The 13,441-nt window shown below is 39.9% G+C and overlaps 1 protein-coding gene across 1 annotated transcript in view; it reads left to right on the top strand.

Moving 5' to 3' along the window:
• The first annotated feature begins 2,221 nt into the window (after positions 1-2,221).
• Positions 2,222-13,441, top strand: part of Synpo2 (synaptopodin 2) — a 128,749-nt gene continuing 117,529 nt past the window's right edge. Inside the window, exon 1 of the mRNA XM_090356645.1 lies at positions 2,222-2,442. Coding sequence (XP_090212771.1) covers positions 2,338-2,442 — 105 coding nt within the window. The 5' untranslated portion in view covers positions 2,222-2,337. The remainder of the gene's footprint in view (positions 2,443-13,441) is intronic.

The raw sequence follows: 13,441 nt of genomic DNA, 5'->3' as shown, positions 1-13,441 counted from the left end.
CCACCAAAAGGCAGAAGTGCAGCTATGGCTCAAGTGGTAAAGCTCAGGACCACTACCAAAAAGGAAGAAAGGAAGAAGGAAAGAAAAAGAGACAGGCAGAAATAAATAAATAAATAAATAAATAAATAAATAAATAAATAAATATGAGGATGATGATTAACTATTTTGTCTCAATGAGGCCAAGAAATGTGGCAAGCAGGCACTGATAGCAGGCCTAATGCAGCAGGCCCCGCCCCTCTACTCTGACTGGTTGAGCTCAGGTTCACAGTCTGCTCTCGATTGGCTCGTTTCAACAGGGTAAAATGTACTTGCCTAAGGTGATTTTGAAATGAAGATGAACCATACACACCGTGATTTCAAAATATCCCCACACCTTCTACTATTTCTTTAGCAGTCTGGGGCCTGTCACAACTCTGTCAAGAAAAGAAACCAGTTTAGGACATATAAACCTTACCTTCCAAAAACTCCTCTCCTATCTGACTTTACCTTCCTTTCCAAAGAGAACCAAATAAAACGTATATGGCCTTGCTACCTTCTAGAGGTCCAGCAATCGCTAATTTCACTGTCCTATTTATCCTGGGAATGAAGTGCTCATAAAATCATGTGCCATGCCTGGCTTCTGAGGAGCAGGGTGTGAGTAAACATTCACCCATAGTCGGGATCACACAGGCAGCCTGTGTAGACATGACACTGATGGAATATCACATAGAATATCTATTGTGTGTGTGTGTGTGTGTGTGTGTGTGTGTGTGTGTGTGTGTGTGTGCTAAGACTTGAATTCAGTGTCTGGATGTTGTCATTTAGATTTGTCATTCAACCACTTCAGCCACAAGTCCACTTCTGGCTTTTGTAAGTGATTAATTGGAGGTATGAGTCTCCTGGATGTTCCTTTCCAGATTGTCTTTGAACTTTGAGCCTCTTATCTCAGTCTTCTGAATAACTGGTATTAAAGGTATTAAGTCATCCTAGATCCTGGCTCCAGGTTCTCCCTTTCCTTAGAATATTTTTACATGGATGTGTGCTAGGAAAAAAAATGGAAGTATTATATGGAAGTCAACATGGCCCTTTTGTTTATTTTTGGTAGTTTTTATGCAAATTTCAGATGTTAAAGTATTTTGAAACTCATATAACATGTATTTTCCTATGGGACCACTAGGATTCAGAACGTTTGATGAGAAATCATAAAAATAAGACACTTACAGGTGACATGATATGTAAGTGACTGACCACGGGATTCACATTAGGCTTCCAGAGCAGCAGAAAAGAATAAAATGAAATACATTTTAATTTAATTTATCCCAAACCCTGTACAACTTCTCTCCATCTTTGTCTGTCTCTCTGTCTGACTTTCGTCTTTCTCTCTTTTATTATTTCGCTCCCTTTCTTCAATCTCCCTTTTCTCCCTCTCTCTTATTCTCTTTCCATCCTTTCTTCTCTAAATACATATTCTAGTCCTGAAAAGTACTTTTTCAGAATAGGAACTGTGTAGACTGCGTTGTTTTTTTTAATATATATTTTTACTGTAATTAATAGAAGGGTTACATTATATTCGCCAGATAGAAGGTGCATTAATTCACATACATTATACCCTTTCTCATGTCTTGGTCCCCATTTCCCTCCTCCCACCCTCACTTTTTTTTTTTTTAATGTTTATGTTCCCCCTCCACACTTATGGGATTAATTCTGCAGGCTGAAGGTAGAAAAGTAATCACCTCAAATCACTTTATCTCCCTCTCGGGCGCTTTCATTCATCAATGTGGAAAATCTCCAAATATTTATTGGAACAAGCTGAGTCCCCGGAGCTCACTATTTTAGAAGCTCGCGCGTGGCACAGCGATAAGAACCTTCCCGCGTGCTCTCCTTATTTATAGCCAAACTCAATCCCATTTTTCTTTTCCAGTGCTGGGATTTCATCCACAAAAGCCAAAGCAATGGGCGGCTACCCCCTCCCTTCCCTAGACCATCTTGACCCAAAATGGGGCCTTTGGCTGATGTGTTGAGGACTCGCCTTCCTCCCTCCACGCCCCCCCCCCGCCCCCACACCGTGGTGGGCTGAGCGAAGTGTGACGCCGGAGTGGGCCGAGTCCTGGACCCGGGGTGCGGCCCCCGACGCCCGGCCCGCGTCCCATTCGCTGCGCGCTCTCACGGCCATCGTGCGCAGGGCTCTCCCGCTGCGCCCCACTGCGCCCCGCTCCAGCGGTGCCCCTGTCTTGTGCTCCAGCCAGCTTGGGGGGACGCGGGTGGATTGAGGTTTCCCTGGTGTGTGTGTGTGTGTGTGTGTGTGTGTGTGTGTGTGTGTGTGTGTGTGTGTGTGTGTGTGTGTGTGTTGGGGAAGCCATGGGCACCGGGGATTTTATTTGCATTTCCATGACTGGAGGGGCGCCCTGGGGATTTCGGCTCCAGGGTGGCAAAGAACAGAAACAGCCTTTACAAGTCGCAAAGGTAAGGACCAACCCGCCGTCTTCCCCAAGAAGGGTACGCATCTCCTGGGGCTGGAAGGAGGGTGAACCCCCTCCCCCCCCTCAACGCACACACCCTGATTTGTGTGCATGGTTTTCCAAACAGGCAGATTCATGGATTAACTTGCTTTAAGTGCTGACGTTGAGCTTATTTAGGATGTGGGTTGCTTGTAAAGAAACTTCTTAGAATGTGTTATGTATAAAGTAACTAATAGGGGACATGGATAAGAGAAGGGGAGAGGTTCACATTTCTTCCATGAAGAAGGCTCTTTATATCATCTTCTATGAACCCGCCGGATATTGGGGAGTCTCTTGCAGGCAGTATAAGAATATTCCCTTGAGTTCTTGCTCCAGTCACTTTCTTAAGCATAACTTAGATATTTTGAGGATTCTAATTTAAAAAACAAAAAAGCAAAAAAAAAAAAACAAACCCAACTTGGTGACATTGTGTTTATCTGGCATGCGCGAAAAGGCCAATTGTGGGCAAGGGCTTTTAAAAGTATGATGAAATGTCCTAAAAATCTATTAAAAAGAATAGCCTTTCAAAGAATAATAGCCTTTTAAGGCTTTGAAAGAGTGATTGCAAAAAGCCAAGCAAGTGTATTTCTGTTGTGTTAATTCCCAGACACTGGAAGGCTTGGTTACTAAGGCTGGCTCCCCAGTGCACTGAATAACTGAAATGTCTCCTGTTTCTGTAAAATCCTTTCTCTGCTCAGTGCACTTATCTGTAGGCTGAAGATGACTTGCTGTTTTCTAGTCAGCTTCAATGCATTAACAAAATATATGCAAGTACCTGATTTTAGAAGAAACGGCAGTAATGTGTGAAAGCAAATTGGATAGCAAAAGAGAATACCATCCTTTGAAAAAAATTGTTAGCAATGCATCTAGATCTTGATGAAATATGTGGGTCACTGACTTTATAGCTGTTCCTTCTCTTTGGCTTTTATTTAGAAGTAAAAGAAAATTTTCTCAGGCATCCATCCCAGAACTTTTGATATGTGGTGTCACCTAGTGGACACTGAGTGAGAAGCAGGGTACAGAAAGGGAAAGCAGGGGGTTTGGAGCCAGAAAGTTTTGTAGAGAATCTTCAGTTCCATCACTAATTTTAGATAAAAAGAAAAAGTAAAAAAAGAGCTCAAGAGATGAATACACTCGGAGTCTTCTATCTGGAACAGAGCAATAAAAGGATAAAAAAGGTGGCCTTGTTGGATTTTTCTTTTTTTCTTTTTCTTTTTTTTAGGATTCTATAGCAAGCCACATGCGATAAATTGTGAAAGCCGAATTCGCCATTAGGAGAAGCTGGAGACTGAAGCAGACTAGGTTCTAAGTCGAGATAGCAGTGGGCTGGTTGACTCCTGTTACTGAGACTTGGGTTCTAATTGTAGCTCTGATCTAACTTGCTACTTGGCTGTAGGCAAATTGCAGATCTTGTCTTGGTTGCTGCTGCCGCTGCCGCTGCTGCTGCAGTGTGTGTGTGTGTGTGTGTCTGTTTGTCTGTCTGTCTGTCTGTCTGTGTAGAAGGGGCAGGAATTCACCCAGGGTATGAAAGGAGAATATAATAGAAGAAACTGGAACTGTATGTCCTATGGCTTTCAATCTTGCTCAAGTATTCTACATTTCTAGCATTATACAATTTGGCATCCCTTGCCTGTTAATTGCAATGTGGAAACAGAAGTAGTCAAAAGCTGTTTTTCTACCGTGGCTCCTTGATAGCCAGGCCTGAAGCACAGAGTATCAATATGCTGATTTCAAAGTAGAACCACCTCATGTGATGCTTTGAAGAACTGAAGCAAATTACTAGGGAGGATCCAGTGGACACATTTCTCTGTTGGTGGCCTCTCTTATTGCCAGGATTCAGAGAGGTTGTTAGGCTGTGTGAGGGTCAAATAATTTAGTCTTGCATTCCCCTAAACCATCTTGCCTGAAATACCCAGGTAATGTGTTTATGGGTCTTAAAAGATTGTTATTAAAGTGTCTAGATGTTTGCTTTGATTTTCTAGTTGGTCAGAGCTTGGTTTAATGGTAGAGTAGGCTTGGACCTGTGTTCAATCTTCCTCAATCCCTTAGATTGTATAGTTTTCTAGTTTGTTAAACTACAGAGCTATAGGTCTTAAAATATCACCAGGAGAACATTTGAATATGTACCTCAATTTGTGTGTGTGTGTGTGTGTGTGTGTGTGTGTGTGTGTGTGTGTGAGAGAGAGAGAGAGAGAGAGAGAGAGAGAGAGAGAGAGAGAGAGAGAGAGAGAGAAACAGAAAGCAGTGAAAGACAGAATGGAGTATAAGTACCGCTACAAATTCAATGGCTTCAACTTCTTTAAAATACAAACTCAATAAGATCTTATCAAATCTAAAATTATTCTCAGAAACATTGAGCTGGGTACCACTGGCTCAGGGGCTGAGATATGAGGATATGAGTTCAAAATTTGAGAGATTATTATCTCCATTGAACTACCCAAAAAGCTGGATGTGGAATTATGATTCCATCTTTGAATGGCAAAGCCCGGGCATAACATCCAGTCCCTGAGTTTAAGCTCCACGACTGGCACAAAAAAATAATTGACAACAAAACATTCTTTTAATGGGGCTGAGGGAAAATAATATAAGTGCAAGATTGGGGGTTCTAAAAATAAATATATGGACTTTAAGATGTTTATTGTGTGTGTTTGAATGAAGTCATGATGAAGCTAAATGTCAAAGGAACTGGAGAATTTGTGAATCAGTTTAAAAATGTTAAAGAGTAAACATTTTTAGGAAGACAGTTCCCCTCTTGGGGATTTGATTGAATCAGTGGGAAGATATGTAGGTAGGTAGGTATTTAGGTACATAGGTGGGTGGTTGGAAGGAAGGATGGATGAGTAGGCAGATAGATGGATGATAGATTGGCATATAACATACATGAAGGTTTTTGTTTTTCTGATTTATCTTAGTTTGTAAAAGCAGAGCTGGCCAGATTCCCATAGTCGGAGAAATCTTTTGTCATGTGGCTGGCACATTTTACTTAACTGAAGTAGAAATCCAGTGCCAGGCAGAAATGTTAGCTATGTGGCAGAATTGTCAGCTATGTGGCAGAATTGTCATTTGAAGCATTGTGAATGGAAACAAAACAATTATATCTTTCCATTATGAGACAACTGGTGTGGTTTTCTGCTCCATGGGTCTTTGGTTTGTTATAATTTCATAGACCTACAGTTAACTTCTCATCTCACCTCTGATAATGGTGAAGAACTCTGGTAATAATGGATAAGCTTTCTAGATCCCCACTATGGCTTTGTGTTTTATCTGGCTGTTTTATCTTCCTTCATCCTTCATCCTTTGTATCAAAGCTCACCTGGCTTGAGTTTCATTGTTTTAGGATTCTTCTGGGGAGGATTTTCCTCCCCAGAAGCGCTGTCATAACCGTGGATATTATTTTCCCATAGGCTTCTGATTGCCTTTTATTATACCTTCTGGAGATAATTTTTCTGAAAAAACTTGTGCGTGGGGTCGGCATGCATGAAGACCCGGGTTCAATTCTTGGGTACCACATGCATAGAAACAAAACCGGAAAGTGGTGCTGTGGCTTAAATGGTACAACTCTAGCCTTGAGAAAACCCAAGGACAGTGTGTAGGCCCTGAACTCAAGCCCCACCACTGGCAAACAAAACAAAAAACTAAAAAACAAAAAACAAAAAAACTTGGGCCTGATGTTTACTGTATACCAGGCATTTCTTGAATCCTCTTTCCCATAGAATGAGGGGACTCTGAGGTTATTCTCCTTTAAGGTCCTTTTTTGGTTTTATTTCGCTGGTCCTGGGGTGTGAACTTGGGCCTGGGCACTACCCCTGGGCCTCTTTGTGCTCAATGTTACGACTCCTTGAGCCACAGCACCACTTGCAGCTTTTTCTGAATAGTTGGTTGGAGTCTCACAGACTTTCCTCTTCTGGCTGGCTGTGGACTGTGATCCTCATAGGCAGAGGCAGAGGCCTGTGGAGTAGCTAGGATTACAGCTCCCTCTTTTAGGCTGACTTCCTCAGGCTACAGTTAGGACGGTGCAGCAAGTCTGGCTCTGATGTTTGTGACACAATGACCACATATCTCTTTTGGGTCGAGTCAATTCCATTACCATTTTACATCAACTCACCACTTCTATTTAGTCTGACGAGTCTAAGTGACAGCTGCCCAAATCGACTACAGTAGAGAGACATTTTTCATTCTTTAAGCAAAACCTACTTTTCATTCTCACATTAAGTGTGTTATCATGTACAGGAAGGTCAAATCATGGCATGCGAATTATTTCAGAACAAATAATTGAAGAAATACAATAGAAGCAGACTAGAAACTAGCATGATTTTGTTTCCTGAAAGTAGTGGGTTTATGAAAAATTATTTTTCTTATTTTACAAGATTCACCATGTCATAGAATGGAAGTCTATCTATCTGACAAATGATGTATTTTTTTCTTTTTTTATTGTGATTAACAGAAGGGTTACATTATATTCACCAGATAGAAGGTGCATAACTTCACAAACATTGATAAACTTTCTCATGACATGGCCCCCATTTCCCTCCCACCCTCCCCCCACTTATCTTGATTTCCCCCTTCCCTATCCAATTTCAAATAACCAATTAAGCACATATAAAATATACCAGATAACAAGGTGAAAAATTGTAACAGTATGAGATAACCAAGGGACGGCAAAAGAGATGAGAGATAACATAGTACATTAAGGACAACAGTCACTCATTATATGGCTTTTGTTTCCTTAACTTGGAGTTCCTTACATTTAGTGTTGTACTATATGTCCTAATGTCTCTAGATTTTGTTCTATTGTAAATCTCTGCTAGGGGAACCCAAAGTTTCTACTGTTTATGACAAATGCGGGAGACTATTGGGCCTATGTTCCTTTGAGTCTGGCTTACTTCACTTAATATGATTTTTTTCTAAGTCTTTCCATTTCCTTACAAATGGGGCAATGTCATTCTTTCTGACAGCAGCATAGAATTCTATTGTGTATAAATACCACATCTTGTTGATCCACTCATCAACTGAGGGGCATTTGGGTTGGTTCCATATCTTTGCTATGGTAAATAGTGCTGCAATGAACATCATTGTGCTAGTGGATTTAGTATGTCCTTGTTTCTGGATGATTGGGTAAATGCCAAGTAGTGGAATTGCTGGGTCATAGGGGAGCTCTATGTTAAGTCTTTTGAGGAACTGCCATACTGCTTTCCATAGTGGTTGAATGAGTTTGCACTCCCACCAACAGTGTAGTAGTGATCCCTCCTGGCCACATCTCCTCCAGCATCTGTTGTTATTAGATTTTATGATCCTGGCCATTCTAACTGGAGTGAGGTGGAATCTTAGAGTTGTTTTGATTTGCATTTCTTTTATGACCAGAGATGTTGAGCATTTCTTCATGTGTCTATAGGCCATTTTGTTTCTTCTTCAGAGAAGACTCTCTAAGTCTTTGGCCCATCTTTTAATGGGATGGTTGTTACTTTGGAGATTAGTTTTGGATTGATTCAATTTTTTGAGCTGTTGATATATTTTAGATATGAGGCTTTTGTCCGTTGTATGGTTAGTGAAGATCTTCTCCCATTCTGTAGGCTTCCTAATTAATTTGCTAGCTATGTCCTTTGCCATACAGAAGCTCTGCAGTTTAATGCAGTCCCACTTATCCAGCCTTTCTCTGATTTGTTGTGTTTCTTGGTCCTTGTTGAGAAAGTTTCGACCTGTGCCAAGGAGGCATAGTGATGACAAATGATTTATATCCACAAATAACTCAAAGATATAAAACACAGAAGGGACAAGTAACCTAATAAATAGATGGACAAATGAATTGCCCAGTTCTCCAAAAAATTATGAAAGGTCAGTAAACACATGAGACATGAAGAGGTGCAAACCTTCAGATTCCATCTCACCCCAGTGGCAGCGGTCTTCATCCAGAACACAAATGACAAATGCTGGTGGGAATGTAGGAAAATGTAAAACCTGCTGCACCGTTGGTGGGAATGTAACTTAGTCCAGCCACTATGAAAATCTGTGTGAAAATTTTTCAGTAAGCTAAACTAGAACTAGTATATGATCCTTTTTATACTACTCCTGGGAAGATACCAGACAGAACCTAACCAGGGTACCTTAGAGACACCTGCATATCCATTCAATGAAACACTATTCCCAGTGACTGAAGTATGGAATCCACACAGAGGTCTGTTAAGTGATGAATGGATAATATATATATATATTATATATATATATACACATAAATCCTCATTCCATGAAGAATGAAATCATGTTATTTTCTGGGAAGTGAAAGGCACTAGAGACCACCCTAGGAAGTAGGCCAGACTCAGAAGCACAAGTGCCAGGCGTTCATACATTAACTATATCTTCTTGTGTTTATGTATTTGAAATTGACAGCTAAAACTGTATGCATTAGTCATGACTTACAACATAATGTTTGGAAAAATGTAGAAATGATGGAATAGCTGGATGGCTAATGTACAGCTGTGTAACTTTATGTACTTTTTAGTTTGTGGTACAAAACTTAACATTTACTCTCCTTAAGGATTAAAAAAAAACCACATCATTAATTGTAAAAAAAAAACAAAAAAAACAAAAAAACAAAACCAGAAACAAAGGTCAGTGAGCCAGGCCCCGTGATTCATGCCTGTTCATGCTAGCTACTCAGGATTCTGAGAACTAGAGATCATGGTTCTAAGTTAGCTCGAATGAGAAAGTGTGAGACCTTTATCTCCGATTAACGATTGTGGAACTATGGCTCAGAGATTCTTATCTGCAATTACCCACCCAAAAGTCGGAAGGGGAAGTTTGGCTCAAATGATACAACACCACCCTTAAACAGAAATATTCCAGAGAGCATGAACCTTAGTGCCAGCATATATAAGTAAAAAGATGAAAGGTAACTGCTGTCCATGAGAATATGGAGGAAAGGGAACCTTTCTATTCCATTGGCAAGAACGAAACTAACATACCTATTCAACAAAGCAGTCTGGGGGGTTATTTAAAAAAAAAAACAAAAGCAAACAAACAAGAAAATCTCAGAACTCCCAGCTGGGCTCTAATGCTCAAATCTGCAAACCTAACTACTCAGGAAGTTAATAGCTGAATATCATAGTTCCCAGTCAGTCCAGGCAGGAAAGTTTGTGAGACTCTTACAGGTCTGAGCCACCAGCACCCAACTCATTCATCTTATATATCATAATCTTCTTAACCCAGTGAATTTCATAAAGGTTTTCATTTGCATTTTCCTGATGGTTTATAGATATTAACCCCCCAATTCATGTTGGCCTATTGTAGTCTTCTTTTGAGGAATCGGTATTTATATCTCTTGCCCAAATTTCAACTGAGTTGTTCTCTTGCTTTTGAGATTGATTTTCTCACGTGTCTTGAATATCCGCTTTCTTGCATTTTACAGATGATCTCATTCCAATGTAGTGAAGAAACTTTTCAGTCTGATGTAATCCCACTGGTCATTTTATTTTATTTTTTTGTTATGTGTGTTTTTCAGATCATATCCAGAAAACCATTTTCCTGTCCAGCATCATAGAGCTTTCTCCCTGCTTCTTCTGGCAGTTTTCTGGTTCCAGATCTTACATTTAAGTCTGCTTTGAATGGATTTTTCTACATGATAAGGGATAACAGTCTGGCTTTATTCTTCTGTTTGTGAATATCATAGTTTTGCCAATACTTTATAAAGATACTATCCTTCCACCATTTTCTTGGTACCTTTGTCAAAATTCAGTTGGCTGTTACTTCCTGCTTTTTATGTTGCACAGAGTAGAATTTAGAATAGGTTCTTTTTTTTTGCCAGTCTTGGGCTTAAGCTCAGGGCCTGAGCACTGTCCTTGGATTTTTCTCAAGGCTAGAGCTCTACCACTTGAGCCTCAGCACCACTTCTGGCTTTTTCTAAGTATGTGGTACCAAGGAATCAAACCCGGGTCTTCATGCATGCTAGGCAAGTACTCTACAACTAGGCCAAACTCCCAGCCCCAGAATGGGTTATTCTTAAAGACATTTCCTTCTCATCATTCTGGATATTATAAAGCCCAATATCAAGGTTTGGACATGTGGCGAGGCCCTGTCAACTGTATCATATCATGATAGAGAATTTCACATACAAGACAGTATAGTTGATTAACCCACTCCAAGGACAACTGACTGAAATAGTTTAAAAAACAATAACCTCATGACCTTGTTAAGGTCACACTTCACAACCCAACATGTTCACAGTGGCATTTAAAGTTCAAACTAAGGCCCTTTTTTCCTTCCTTCCTTCCTTCCTTCCTTCCTTCCTTCCTTCCTTCCTTCCTTCCTTCCTTCCTTCCTTCCTTCCTTCCTTCCTTCCTTCCTTCCTTCCCTCTTTCTTACAGCTTGATCTCAGAGCCTGAGTGCTGGCCCTGAGTTTTTGTGCTCAAGGCTCATGCTCCACCACAGCTCCAATTCCAGTTTTGGGGTGATTAATTGGAAATAAGAGTCTCATAGATTTTCTTCCCTGTGCTGGTTTTGAACCATAATCCTCAGACCTCAGCCTCCTGAGTAGCAAGGAATACAAGTGTGAGCCACTGATACCCACACCAGCACTAAGTTTCGCTATGACATTCAAGTCATAGCAGTTAGAAATGGGTGAATTTAGTTCTGGGCTGTCTGTCTCTTTACAGAGATAGGTCTTAGCATCCTGTGGGTCTTCTGCTGGGAAATGAGGATCAGGTCCTAATTGACACCTTTTACATTGTCCTGTCTAGCATGACAGCTGTGGGAACCGAACCATGGCACGCACATCTGTGAGTTAGAACACCTCCAACCTGTTTTATAATATTACTCTAGAATGTTTTTATTCAGGGAATGAAAACATGGTGCCAGGTTCTGCAACCGTAACACAACTTGTTGTTTAGTGGGGGACCTTTGATGTCTTTACTCTGCCTTTCAATGGAATGTTCTGGATTTTGTTCAAATGACTGAAGAACCTGGAAAGCTGTCTCTGTTATAAATGCAGAGTACACTGGAAATATTGGAATTTATATACACACACCCGCTCATCCATGAATCACCCACCAACACACACACATACACATACACACACACAAATGCATAATTTAAGATTTGGAAACTTTAACTGTGCTGTTAGCTTTGGAACAACTATCCTAGTCTACTTTGTTGAGCTGGCATGGTACAGAAAGTAATAGCCATACGGGTCTGGAAACATTAAACTTGATTGTTTTTCCTCTTGTACAGAGATAATGCACTGCATTAAATATGTAAGGGTCTTACCTACATGAGTTTAAATAATGAGAAAAGAGTACTACACTTACGTAATTTTCAGTCAAATTATCTAATTTAGACGTCCTTAACTCTTTTCACAGCATTCTCTCTGGTTCATTCATTTATTTTTAAAACGTTGTTAAAAAGCAGTTTGCTATTTATTGTTTAAAAGTTTGTCAGGTGACCAGTGGCTTAGGGTCACTTTTTCATGGTGGAAAAACTGAACAAATTTAGCATATTCTTTGTCTGTTACATAGAGCTGTGAACCATCTTGAAAGTCAACAATTCTTTTAATGATCTGAAGAAATGTCTTTGAACTCAGTGGTACAAATTCCTGTATGATATATCGGGTTATTCTTCATACTTCCAAGATTTCAATATTGTTTAAATGTGAGGATACAAATATATGTGTGTATATATAATTAGATGGTATATGTCATCCTGCACTAATTCTCTCTTCTTTTTTGTGTGTGCCAGCTCTGGGTTTGAACTTTAGACCTAGGCACTCGCTTTCTCTAAGCACTTTTGCTCAAGGCTAGCAATTCTACCACTTGAGCCACATCTCCACTTCTGGTTTTCTGGGGGTTAATTGGAATAAGAGTCTCATGGACGTACTGCCAGGGCTGGCTTTGAACCATGATCCTCAGATCTCCACCTCCTGGGTAACTAGGATTTTAGGTGTGAGCCTCTGGCACCCAGCAGAATTCTTGTTTTTTATGGAGTATAAATGGAGAGATATTCTTCCCAAAGGAAGCCTGGCCATGTAGTTATTTTCTCTTCATGAACCAATTAATAAACTGCCCTAAGATTCTAATTTTGAATTGTGGTTTTCCTATTCATCCAATTCAGCTTTTCATAGAACACTTTGTTTAAATGAAGATTATCTTGCCTCTTACAGAGAGGTTTGGTTAAAAATAATATTAAGGTAATCTTTCTTTTCTCTGTAAAATGAGTTCTCACAGGGAGAGAAAAAGAATTTAAAGAGTGTTGAGGAGAATTTGATACCTAGGTCCTGTTTATGTTGACCTCAATGTCAGACCCAGAGCAAAGAAAAATTCTATTTTATTTTCTAGTATGTCTTAATTCAGTTCTTCTTAAAAATGAAGTGATATTTTAAAAATATTGTTTGGAAACTGGTTCACTGAAGATATCAAAGCATTTCAGGGCTGATAAGTGTGAACACATTTTTTCTGAGCCTCATTTTCATCATTTGTAAAATGGAGTATTATAGGAAATAAATTTGCTGATGTTTTTGCAGGTGGAAAACTATTGTGCAGGTGAGGAATCTGAGATCCAAATAATCAAATAATAATACATTTTATAAGACTTTGCAAAGTTTTGTGCATTGAGACAATTACCTGTACCCAGTAATCATGAAGTTAAGAGATTTTCCAACATCTTCACTGTTATTTTTCGACTTGGAGGAGAAAATAGCTGTCTTTAGTCCAAATACAGAAATGAAAAATTAAGAGCAAAAATCTAGACAAAATAATTTATAATCGTTATTGCCTGTGGCGCAACTTTATTTATTTAGTGCTGGGACTGGGGTTTGAACGTGAGGCTTGAACACTGCCTCTTTCCTGTTTTCATTCAAGACCGGTCCTTTATCACTGGAGCCACAGCTCCAGTTCCAGATTTGGGGTGATTCATTGGACTTAAGAGTCTCATGGACTTTCCTGCCAGTGCTGGCTTTGAACTGTGATCCTCAGATCTCAGCC

This window comes from Megascapheus bottae, chromosome 23 (assembly GCF_031878675.1).
Source record: "Megascapheus bottae isolate mThoBot1 chromosome 23, mThoBot2.hap1, whole genome shotgun sequence".
In the NCBI taxonomy this organism is placed as follows: Eukaryota; Metazoa; Chordata; class Mammalia; order Rodentia; family Geomyidae; genus Megascapheus; species Megascapheus bottae.
Note: the sequence above shows the minus strand (reverse complement) of the source record. Positions and strands in the feature narration are given on the sequence as shown.